The sequence below is a fragment of the Callospermophilus lateralis genome, chromosome 7 (genome assembly GCF_048772815.1).
Source record: "Callospermophilus lateralis isolate mCalLat2 chromosome 7, mCalLat2.hap1, whole genome shotgun sequence".
NCBI lineage: Eukaryota > Metazoa > Chordata > Mammalia > Rodentia > Sciuridae > Callospermophilus > Callospermophilus lateralis.
The window spans coordinates 37,968,352-37,981,278 of NC_135311.1; the positions used below are offsets into that span (position 1 = coordinate 37,968,352).

Below are 12,927 nucleotides of genomic sequence, written 5' to 3' on the forward strand. Positions count from 1 at the left end.
CCTCAAAAAAAAAAAAAAAAAATTTGGGAATTAACCTAACAAAAGAGGTGAAAGACTTATACAATGAAAACTACAGAACCCTAAAGAAAGAAATAGAAGAAGATCTTAGAAGATGGAAAAATATACCCTGTTCATGGATAGGTAGAACTAACATCATCAAAATGGCGATATTACCAAAAGTTCTCTATAGGTTTAATGCAATGCCAATCAAAATCCCAACGGCATTTCTTGTAGAAATAGAGAAAGCAATCATGAAATTCATATGGAAAAATAAAAGACCCACAATAGCAAAAACAATGCTAAGCAGGAAGTGTGAATCAGGCGGTATAGCTATACCAGACTTCAAACTATACTACAGAGCAATAGTAACAAAAACAGCATGGTACTGGTACCAAAACAGGCGGGTGGACCAATGGTACAGAATAGAGGACACAGAAACCAATCCACAAAACTACAACTATCTTATATTCGATAAAGGGGCGAAAAGCATGCAATGGAAGAAGGATAGCATCTTCAACAAATGGTGTTGGGAAAACTGGAAATCCATTTGCAACAAAATGAAACTGAATCCCTTTCTCTCGCCATGCACAAAAGTTAACTCAAAGTGGATCAAGGAACTTGATATCAAATCAGAGACATGGCGTTTGATAGAAGAAAATGTTGGCTATGATCTACATACTGTGGGGTCGGGCTCCAAATTCCTCAATAGGACACCCATAGCACAACAGTTAATAACTAGAATCAACAAATGGGACTTACTCAAACTAAAATGTTTTTTCTCAGCAAAAGAAACAATAAGAGAGGTAAATAGGGAGCCTATGTCCTGGGAACAAATCTTTACTCCTCACACTTCAGACAGAGCCCTAATATCCAGAATATACAAAGAACTCAAAAAATTAGACAATAAGATAACAAATAACCCAATCAACAAATGGGCCAAGGACCTGAACAGAAATTTCTCAGAGGAGGACATACAATCAATCAACAAGTATATGAAAAAATGCTCACCATCTCTAGCAGTCAGAGAAATGCAAATCAAAACCACCCTAAGATACCATCTCACTCCAGTAAGATTGGCAGCCATTATGAAGTCAAACAACAACAAGTGCTGGCGAGGATGTGGGGAAAAGGGTACTCTTGTACATTGCTGGTGGGACTGCAAATTGGTGCGGCCAATTTGGAAAGCAGTATGGAGACTTCTTGGAAAGCTCGGAATGGAACCACCATTTGATCCAGCTATTCCCCTACTGGGTCTATTCCCTAAAGACCTAAAAAGAGCACACTATAGGAACACTGCTACATCCATGTTCATAGCAGCACAATTCACAATAGCAAGACTGTGGAACCAACCTAGATGCCCTTCAATAGACGAATGGATAAAAAAAATGTGGCATTTGTACACAATGGAGTATTACTCTGCATTAAGAAATGACAAAATCATAGAATTTGGAGGGAAATGGATGGCATTAGAGCAGATTATGCTAAGTGAAGCTAGCCAATCCCTTAAAAACAAATGCCAAATGTCTTCTTTGATATAAGGAGAGTAACTAAGAACAGAGTAGGGACGAAGAGCATGAGAAGAAGATTAACATTAAACAGGGATGAGAGGTGGGAGGGAAAGGGAGAGAGAAGGGAAATTGCATGTAAATGGAAGGAGACCCTCAGGGGTATACAAAATTACATACAAGAGGAAGTGAGGGGAAAGAAGGAAAAATATAAGGGGGAGAAATGAACTACAGTAGAGGGGGTAGAGAGAGAAGAGGGGAGGGGAGGGGGAGTGGGGATAGTAGAGGATAGGAAAGGCAGCAGAATACAACAGACACCAGAATGGCAATATGTAAATCAATGGTTGTGCAATGGATGTGATTCTGCAATCTGTATATGGGGTAAAAATGGGAGCTCATATCCCACTTGAATCAAAGTGTGAAATATGATATATCAAGAACTATGTAATGTTTTGAACAACCTACAATAAAAATTAATTAAAAATAAGTATGTGATATCCACATAGTCTGTGTATTAAAAAAAGTTCATTGGTTTTAACAAATGTATCATTCTGACTAGGGATGTTGGAAATGAGTGAAGCTACACACTTGTATTTAGAAAGAGGGGGCAGTTAATACATGTATTTTTTTAATTTCCTCTCAGTTTTGCTGTTAACATAAAACTCTTTAAAAATAGTTTAGGAAATATAAGGGAAAGAGGAAGGTCCCACTTTACTGGCTTCAATAAAAAATGAGTCCTTGTCCTGAGTATGAGAAAGAACTTCATTTGTTTTTATTTCCCAAGGAAAAATAAATTATATTTTCTTAGATCAATAGAAAGATGAAAACATCAAAATAATGTTTATTGCAGACAATGATATAAAAATTCATCCTAGAAAATGTCATTCAGCTTAAATCATAAAATTATGCAATCTTAAATCTGACAAATTCAAAAAACATGTAAGCAATCATAGTATGTAGTGCATCTGGAACACATAGTTTGCCAATCATTTTATGTTCCACAAAATATGACCATCATTAAAAGAAAAAAAAATGGAGTCAACACAATTTTTAATTTACACTGTCTTTTTATTTAAAAAGAAAGTTATATTCAACAAAATGCCATTTTTATTTTTTCATTGGGTATTAAACCCAGGAGTATTCTACCAAAGAACTACACTCCCAGCCCTTTTTTTTCTTCTTATTATTATTTTTAATTATTTTGAGACAGGGTCTTGCTAAGTTGCCCAGGCTGGCCTCAAACTTGAAGTCCTTCTACATCAGACTCCCAAATTAACCAAATTGTGTAAATTAATAGGCATGCGCCACCATGTCTGGATCAAGTACAAATTACTTAAAAAGCACTAAAGAACAGTATTGTAAACTTCAACTAGGAAGGGCTGCCCGAAATGTAAATTCCCCAGACATAGAGTTCCTGACTTATGCCTGTTCACTTGTGGCCAGTGTGAACAAAAGGCCTGACTGGGAAATGCAAAGAGCCAGAAGGGTACCGCCATATAAGAGAACTCTTGACAACGTTCACAAAACTCACACTTTCACTCTCAAAATCAAGAAATACACCAACCTGGCCCTGAGGCTTCTCTATGTAGTGAGAAAGCATTGGGGAGGTTGTCAAGAGACTATGGTCATCATCTTCTTTCACAAAAAGGAGAAGAAACATGTCTTCGGATTCAATCACTGTGCCATTCCTTGTTATCCAGGAATCCTTACAGACTCCTACAGACCAGTCTAAAGGGTCCTTCATATCTAATTCCCAGTACAATTTCCCAGAGTTGAAACTCTCTGTTCCCCATGCAGCAAAACAGTTAATTCCATCAGAATTCAAAGATGAGTCTGGAAGGACGTGCCCAAATCTCAAACTTCTTACATCATCAAATAGCTTGAGGTTATCACTGAACACTCTATTTTCAAAGGATACCTCCACTGTAGAATGAAGAGAATATTCAAATCAAAACCAACTTTTAAATTGCTGTTAGATGAGAAGGTCTACCTGAGTCTTAATGTTGGGGGGATAGGGTGGAAGAAGAAGAGGGGTAATTGTGGCTGAAGTGCATTGCACTCACAGGTTTCTAGAATGCTGCAGAAGAAACAATAGTCCAACCATAATGAAAACACTGCTAAATATATGGACACTGTAATAAAAGGGTGGGCATGTCTACTTCCAGCTTGTTACTTTTCGTTTCATATGAGAAATTGAAGGTCTGCATTCCCATTCAATCCAAAGCAATAATTCCTTGCTATGGTTCCTATTTAGTTCTACCATGGAAATCTAAAAACTGCTTCATCATATACCAACTTTTCTTTTTTTGATGCTTGTGAAATACTGCTCTGTGCATTCAGTTATTTTAAGTTTGTTCATACATGCTATTATATTAAATTTAATGCATTTAGTATATTACGTTTAATAAAATACGTATCACACATTCAATTTCTAAGACATTTTAAGGGTAATGTTTAAATAACCTTCATCACTCAGTGCACTTATTTTAAAATGGGAACATACTGAACTAATTTATAATTGTCTTATTGATTGAAATGGTTTTGTACATATACCCCGAATCACATTTATTATTATACCAGTGATCACTTATTTCTTTTTTTATTTAATCATGGTGATCAGATTACTAAATATAATTATAAATACCAATTGGCAGACCATTCCCTTTGGGTAAATTAAAGGTTAATAAATGGAAAGTTTTCCCATAGAAAATCATTATTGAAAGTCATTACACTATGCTCCCATCACTGGGCTGACACTCACCTTGGAAACACTTGAATCTGTCTATCAGTCCAGTAATGGTCTGGGCAGGAAGTGCTGGCTTTATAGGCCGAGGCAAGTGCAGCTGCACTGATTCACTCCTGAAAGTAGGAAGAGGACATGAATCTTCTGGTGACAAAAATGACATCACTGTTTTTAAGGAACTAAACAACAATTCTGCTGAAAATGTTTCTTGAAACACTTTCCTCATGAATGTACCTCTGTGAACATAAGAAGGGACTGTTTCTAGGAATCTTTCTTACTTAATTTGCCAGTTAACAACCCATTTCTCAGAGGTACCCATGTCTCTCATTAGTTAACTAGGAAAAACTGTCCCATGAACCTCAATGTTTCTGATTTACAATGTCAAATCATACGTGGTTGCATTTATCTTATTTATTTTTTTTTTAAGGAAAGAGTGAGAGAGAGTGAGAGAGAGAGATAGAATTTTTTTAATATTTATTTTTTTAGTTTTTGGCATACACAGCATCTTTGTTTTGTATGTGGTGCTGAGGATCGAACCCAAGCCCCACGCATGCCAGGTGAGCACGCTACCGCTTGAGCCACATCCCCAGCCCCACATGGTTGCATTTATGAATGTCAACATTCAGCCCAGGATGACATATATTCCTCAACCAACAGTGGAAATAGAGGCTGACTTCTCATAAAGGGGAACAGGAAATCATATTCAAACAAACACATGAATACACAGTTGATTACTCTCTACATAAACTATGCCTTCACTTTGTTAGAAACAACTTAAACACTTTCATAGCTCTCAATGGTATCCCAGTTTACACTAAAGTCAAAATTTACCTGGTCAATAGGTCTCCCAAGTCCTGCAAAGAAAACAAACAAAAAAAAGGCTTATTTTTTTTAAAGAAATCGAATAGTATTTTGTTTTTTGGAAAGATCATGTAGTATCAAATATCATCACATCAATGCTTCTTATGAATTCATTTTCATCTCTCAGAACAGTACCAGCAAAGCATATTTAAAGATTCTGAATTTGTGATTAAATCAGAATCCAGAGGGTCTAAAAAGTGTGAGAATGAAGGATATCAGTAATACACAGTGTTTACTGTCCCCAATTCCATAACTTTTAAAGAGAAGAAAGAGAACATAAGCTTTTCCAAGATGTCTGCATATTGTCAAATGGCAAGCAAAAAAATGAAATGTTCATGAATAAATTGTTATTTTCCTGGATCTTAGAGAAGCAAGATACAACAGAAAAATTTAAAAAAAAACTCTAGGAGAGCTACTCACAATGTTTCATAAATCTTGCTTATTTATATTCAGGATAGAAGGTAAACTTTAAGTAGATTTCTATCCAAAGAGGAAAGAACTCAATAATTGATGCAAGAAACATTAAAACTACCAAATAATGTGGTCAAAATTGAGAACCCCAAATCATATAAAATACTTTCATGCACAACTCAGTTCTTACCTGGAGCAGCTCCACATATGGTTTATGGGACATTTTCACCAGCTCCTCATATATTTCTCTTAAGTCTTTCTTCTTTTGAACCATATTGGCTTCACTTTTTTTGAGTTCCTCTAAAAATCTTTTGTTTTCCTTTCTAAGAATGTCTAGATGTCGATTTTCCTCCACATGAAGAACTGAATGTAGTTTCCTGTACTCAGCCCTGATCAACTCTTCCCTGAGATACACATAGTACTGTAGAGATAGATTGTCTAGATCACAATTCCAGTATGATTTTATCCTCCTCCACCTAAACCTCTCTCTTTGACCATTGTCTTTTTACCAGTATGTTACATATGCCATAATTTTATATTCATCCACATTTCAGAAATTAGAAACTCACTAATCTTTTATCTTTATCCTTTCCCTAGTTTTTATAACAATGGCAAGGAAACAAACCCATCCTTCCCTCCAACCACTTTTATCTGCTTCATGAATGCCTGAAATATCTTAAGAAAAGGTTTTGATTGACAATTTATCCTTGAAATATAAATTTCTATATGCAAGCGATTAGAATTTATAGCTGTCACTTAAATCACTATATGCAATATTCTGATCTCTGGTTAGAAAATTAATATTCATCTCAAATCTCTCTTGACACTGCCTGGTCATATGTTTGATCTACAAAGTCAAATTTTACTTTTAGGATTCAAAGCCACCAGAAATGATGTGCCTAATATCCTTATACCATGATGCTATAGTGAATAATGGATGGATTTCTAGTATGTCTGTTTCAAGCTGAGTCTCAAGGAAATAGACTCATACTTACAATCCATGGACTGATTATTTTGTTCTCTTCATTTATATTTCTTTGATTTACTTGGATCTTTTCCTGTAATGATTTTATTTGCTTTAGGAGCTTTTCCTGTAAAAGAAATATAAACTCAAACAATAGAGAAGCAAGCACATTTGGTTTCAATCTCACAATGATAGAAAATAAAAAAAAAATAAGAGATAAGTACTTCAGTGAGAAAAAAATCATATTGCTTTCCTTTTGCTATTGATGATTGCGAATTTTAGTAGATTCCAGACTGCAAAAGTGCATAATGTAGCCATGTGCCTAGGGATAGTGATAAAGATGAATAGTTTTTAGATAGTGTGGCAATTGGCTTCAGAATTTTGTTTTCTGACGCTCTACCCTGCTAATTCCCCAAAGCCTTTTATCTTATTTATTCCCTAGTGTTAGTAAATATTCATGCTGTATAGAAATATATTGCATTTGTCATTTTGGTAGCCAGTAACTCTTTTCAAAATGAGCAGTTTCTAATGCCTTAACCATAAAAATTAAAATTAAAGTGACCAACTACTTTATCACTACCTCTGTGGAATCAAGCTCCACAAAGGCAGGCATGCTTGCATATTTTATTTATTGCTTACATCTTTGGTTCTTAGCTTCTTCCTTGATGCTTATAAAATTACCTAGCTCAGAAAAGAGTAGGGTAATCATCATCATCCAGATCCTCAGCTCTTTTGTAATCTCTTAGCTCTACTGCTCAGCCTTCACAGTGCTCTCACTGGTGTCACTTACCTGGTATTCCTCAGCAGCCCTTTCCACTGAAGGGTGGTTGTGAGCCCTGTGCTCCTGAGGGTTGCAGCAGAGCAAACAGAGCAGGTTCTTGTTCTCCTCACAGAAAATCTTCTTTGTCTGCTGGTGGGTCACACATATATTTTTCTCAGAGTTCAGGAATTGCCTGAGATGAGCCTGCCTTGCCATAGATGTAAGATTCTTCAGGAGAATATTGTTTTTGACATCTCCCTGCTGTGACGGCTCCCTGCACACAGGGCAACAGGCAAGAATTTGGGCTTGTCCCCAGGGAATGAAGAAACAGGGCCAACAAAAGCTGTGCCCACAGCCTATGGTGACTGGGTATATAAGGTACTTCAGGCAGACAGAGCAAGTGAGTTCTTTCTGGAACACTTGTGGTATTTCTGAATCCATTATTCTGAGGGAAGAAAACCATAAGGATTTAATCATCTGCCCTTAAAGACATAAAGACCTGAACCAATTTTTACTCATATTCTCATTGAATAGCACACTACTGTCTAGGGAATAATAAACTTGCTTTTGTACATGACAAAATAGAACAAAATGAGTAAATAAAGAATGCAAATAAATCAAATATTTAAGTGAGTAGCTCTCTATACAAGTCTGAACTATTATCAAGCACCTTTCATACTGTGAAAATATGTGATTATTTTAATCTGCTCCAGAAAACAAAGACTTCTTTACAGTTTTTATTTAGCTAAAAATCTGGGTTCTCATTTCTACTACAGTTGAACTTCTAAGAATGGAAGAGATAAAATATTCCTAAAAATATTTTTGGATCTACAGGGAAAAAAAAATATACATTATCTGAGAACTAGTTTCAGAGTGCTTATAAAGTATGTAGGAGTACTGGGCATGGTAGCACACACCTGAGACAGAAGCAGCGCAAGTTCCTCACCAGCCTCAGCAAAAGCAAGACTCTAAGCAACTCAGTGAGACCCTGTCTCTAAATAGAATCCAAAATAGAAATGGGTATGTGGCCCAGTGGTCCAGTGCCTCTGAATTCAGTCTCCAGTACAATAAATAAATAAATAAATAAATAAATAAATAAATAAATAAATAAATAAATAAATAAAATAGAAATAAAAAGAAAAGAAAAAAAGTTTAAACTACGAAATTACATTTGATTTTGTTTGGGAAAGTAGTAGCTACAGCTCATGTGGCAATTGAATACGTACATTAAGAATTACTCTATGGTTCAGCAGTTCTTTCTGCAGGATTGAAAATAAGAATTAAGCTTCAGGATCAGGCACTCAAGGTGTGGAGGAGGTCGATTTTGATGTCATTCAGCCAGGTGAGCTTCAAAGTCTACTCTGGAGAAGAATGAGCTGGTCTCCTGGAGTGCACTTTTATTGATTCCCTGAAGACCACACCCACTTCTTCCTTGATTGCATTCAGGGTGTTTCCAATCAGTGTTAGGTAATTAGTGTAGGTAATTAAATTAGCATGGGCAATTAGATTAGTGTGAGTGGTTTGGATGTGTGGGTAATTAGTTTTCAGGTAGAAAATTTTGATGTAATCCCTTCTCTAATCTTCATAAACCAACATTTAGAGTCTTGCCCACAGTTACTGACTGATTTTCAGTTGTGTTCTTTCATTTTTCACCTTTTAGAACAGAAAGAGGGGGACATCATATGTGATTATTTTAGTATGTGTTTTTGAACATTTATAAACATTTTTGTTTCTGACTTTTGCTTTAGTCTTATTCTCCCATGTGGAGAGGGATTTAGTTTAGAAATTTTGTTTTCCTCACCAGCTGAGGTGGCCCACACCTATAATCCCAGTTCCTGAGGCAGAGGCAAGAGTATCAGAAGTTCAAACCCAGCCTTGGCAATTTAGTGAGGCCCTAAGAAAAATACAGAAAGACTCTATCTCTAATTAAAATATTTAAAAGGGCTGAAGATGTGGTTCAGTGGTAAAATGTCCCTGCATTCCATTTCTGTTTAAAAAAAAAGAGAAAGAAAGATAAGAAAGAAAGAAAGAAAGAAAGAAAGATAGATAGAAAGAAAGAAAGAAAGAAAAAAGAAAGAAAGAAAGAAAAATAGTTTTGTTTTTATTTTTGTCACATCAATCTTATGCTTTCCCAAAAGAGACCCAGGACTCTTCCTTGGGGCTGCTTCTTAACTAATGCCACATACACAGCATGAACTGCAAGAGCAAAGATGGCCACATTCCCCACACCCCATCTTGTGTGGCAGTGAAAATTAGTCACCATGAAGCCTCTATTGATCCTTTCTAGCTTTGATAGACTTTCCTGGAACCTCCCTTTTACACAGATTAGTATCAAAGATGATTTTGTCCAATAGATACTAATTATGATTTTAGCATGTAAAAACAATGAGACTTCAAAAAATATCATATTGGATGGTATGGTATGAAAGCATGAGTTTTGGTTTATAATACAAGAATCCTGGGCTATAAAGAAAAATGTTAGAAGTCACTGCCCTGAGATTTCCTCTGCTACAAAGGCATTAGGCTGTCAAGGAGGCCCTATTTCTTCCTCAGATTATCAGAGTGATAGATGAGGGAAGCACCTCATTTCCAGGGACCTCAAATGTTCACATTTGCTAAATTTATTCCCAAAAGAAGAAATCAAGTAGATACAACCTCTCAGATTCTGAATTATAGACAGAGCGGCTATAAAGTACTATGGTTTAAATGTGGATTTTCTTTAACAAATCTCAAGTTGAAATATTATTATTATATTATTCCATAGAGCTCTTCCATCTCCCAGTAATATCTGTCCGTGGTAGAAGTCTGAATACCCTAGGCAAGAAAGTATTTTGATGTTGGAGTGATCCAGGAGGCACCTTGAACATCACATCCAACATTCACACTTCTCAACTCTCAATACAGGAAGATGTGGCAGTTGAATCTTTCAGACACAGAGTAAGAAAAGAACTATAGACCTGTATTCTGTATGTAAACAGAATAAGAAGAATAAGAATCTTTCAGACACAGAGTAAGAAAAGAACTATAGACCTGTATTCTGTATGTAAACAGAATAAAAAGTTAAAGTTCTAAGAAAAGTCATTCTGTGAAGAACTGACATTACCGGAAACTGTGAAGTTATAGCAGCAAGGATGATTTGGGCTGTAACATCTAATACAATTGTGGGCATAAAGAGTTATTCTGCAGAACAAATAAATTTTATATTTATTTGTTATTTATTTATTTTCATTGATTTGTTATTTATTTATTTTATTATTTATTTGCCACAGATATGGAAAATTGTTGAACATGTGAAAATTTAAATACTGAGTCAAATATGAGATTAATATCTTTGAATTTAATTTTTATTTCAAAATAGCTACAGAAATTATGTCCTTAACTCTCTTCAGGCATCAAAAATATTTGTATCAAAATAAAATTCCCATTTCTAAAAATGGTGTCATTAATTTGAATGATGTGAAAATTTCCTCTCTTTTCAGCTTCTCTATACAAGTGGATAAAACAATTTATACATTTTAGAAATAGTAATTTAAAACTTATTTATGCAAAACTCCGTATTATCCCTGATTCTTGTGCATTCTCTGCACTGGCCTGCATTTTTTAGATTTAACATGTAGCTTTTTAGACTGAGATTTAACGTGTAGCTTTTTTATCAATTTATAAAATTCATTTTGTTTTTATTATTTCTTCTTGGTTATTAGGCTGATTTCTTCTCCTAGTTTTTATACATCAGTTCAAAATTTTATGTTATATAAATTATATATACCCTTGGTAAAAACAACATAAAGTCCTAGTAAACTATTTACCTCTGAAAGCTCCTCTCAACGATTAAAATTTATGCAGGAGTAAGGTGGCCCAGGCCTGTTATCTCAGGTATTTGAAAGACTGAGACAAGCAGTACAAGGCCACCTTGCACAAATTATTGAGAACTTGTTTTTTAAAAAAACTGGGCTTTGCACATTTGGCTCAGTGGTGGGGTGCTTGCCCAATATGTTGGCAGTCCCTGATTAAAATGACAGTATTATTTTTTTTCAAAATTGAACATATTTAGCAACTGCATCATTTTGTTTAAAAATTGAATAATGAAGCTTAAATATGAATTTAGTTTCATTTATTAAAAATTTCAATTGTTACATCACTTGTTTTATATATACCTAAATAAATATGAGCCTGGGTTATTTTAACTCTTAAATTTTAATTTTTTATTTTTAACTTTTATTTTTTCTTTCACTTTTTTATGCTATAAGTCTGAGGCATATCAAAGATTTGCAGTCATTATTTATTTGTTTCTGGAAATTGTTTATTAAAAATATTTTTAAAAAGAGGAAAACAGTACCCACATTGTCCTAAAAACAAATAACAGATTATAAAAATATTGCCAATGGACTTACCCTTACCTCAAAAGCAGTTGAGCCAGTCAATTAGTCCAGTGATTGGCCCTGAACTGAGTTCTGGATTCACATATTGGGCTACACAAAGCTGCATGAATTCAATTTTGCAAGAAGGAAGATGCAGTTAACATATATACAGTCCCAAAATCATGACTTTTCTTAATAAGACAAAATATAAGGATTCTTGCAACATACAGAAAAGTAAATAAAAATGTTCTAAGTGTTTAAGAGCAAAATTATATTCCACATGTGTGGTGGAATGAAAAGAATTACCACTCATGATAAGATACTGCATTATGTAAAGGTTTTTAGAAATATTCTTTACTTATACTCTTTTGGAGAACAACATATTTAATAATAAAATATTTACTGTTCAGAAAAATAAGTATTTATATCTTGTACTAAGACTGAATATAAGGTCTCAAAAATGCTAGGCATGCTTTCTCACACTGAGCAAATACCTAGCCTTTTTAAAAATTTTATTTATTTATTTTTAAATTTTGAGACCAGTTCTCACTAAGTTGCGAAGGCTGAACTTGAACTTATAATACTTCTATATCAGACTTCCTAATTACTGTAATTACAGGTGTATACCACCATGCCTGGTGTAAAGAAGATTAAAAAATCTGAATGTTGTTTCAAATGCTTGTAATAATCAGCAACTCACGAGGTAAGGCAGAAGGTTCACAAGTTCAAGACAAGCCTTAGGATTTAGTAAGGTCTTAAGTAACTTAGTGAGCTTCTGTCTCTAAATAAAAAAAATTTAAAAGGATGTGATCTGGCTCATTGGTTATGTGGTCCAGTAACAATCCCCCCAAATTAAGTTTAAGAAGAGTTCTTAATAATGAAAGATAAAAATTGATGAATGAAAAATTAAAATTATTAAAATATGAAGATTTTTCTGAGAGAAAAAACTTCAAAGTCACTGAGTTTTTAATTTTAAATTTTTTAAAAGCATTTTTTCTGCCCTCAGAAAAGGAAAATGAAGCTTCATAATGCAATAGAGATTGTTGACTCTTTTTTCTACGCTTCTTCTCCTAGAACAGAAGCCCCAGGTTTCTGTGCCTCACAGGTGCTGAAAAAAATCAGGGACAAAGATACAGAACCACAAAAGCAAAGAAATGGAATTGTTATCAATCAGGGATGTAGCCATTGATTTGACCAAAGAGGAGTTGGAATGCCTTCAGCTTGATCAGAAAAAAATATATAGAAATGTGATGTTAGAGAACTATAGAAACTTGGCCTTCCTGGTCATGACTCCTAATCATACCCAAGAATATTTAACAGAAAAA

General features: G+C 34.6%; 1 protein-coding gene across 1 annotated transcript; it reads right to left on the reverse strand.

The window, feature by feature from the left end:
• Window positions 1-2,934: 2,934 nt before the first annotated feature.
• LOC143403279 (tripartite motif-containing protein 43-like) lies at window positions 2,935-7,685 on the reverse strand. The gene is made up of 6 exons (XM_076861227.1): window positions 7,275-7,685; window positions 6,516-6,611; window positions 5,711-5,941; window positions 5,080-5,102; window positions 4,267-4,364; window positions 2,935-3,428 (listed from the first exon to the last, which is right to left on the reverse strand). The coding sequence occupies exons 1-6, from the start codon at window positions 7,683-7,685 to the stop codon at window positions 2,935-2,937; spliced, it is 1,353 nt and encodes a 450-aa protein (XP_076717342.1).
• Window positions 7,686-12,927: the final 5,242 nt, after the last annotated feature.

Coding starts and splice junctions, on each gene's coding strand:
- LOC143403279 (XM_076861227.1), bottom strand. CDS start 7,685: ATGGATTCAGAAATACCACAAGTGTTCCAGAAAGAACTCACTTGCTCT. Junction 6,612..7,274: donor GGGCTGCTGAGGAATACCAG/GTAAGTGACACC, acceptor TTTCTTTTACAG/GAAAAGCTCCTAAAGCAAAT. Junction 5,103..5,710: donor CATATGTGGAGCTGCTCCAG/GTAAGAACTGAG, acceptor TTTTCTTTGCAG/GACTTGGGAGACCTATTGAC.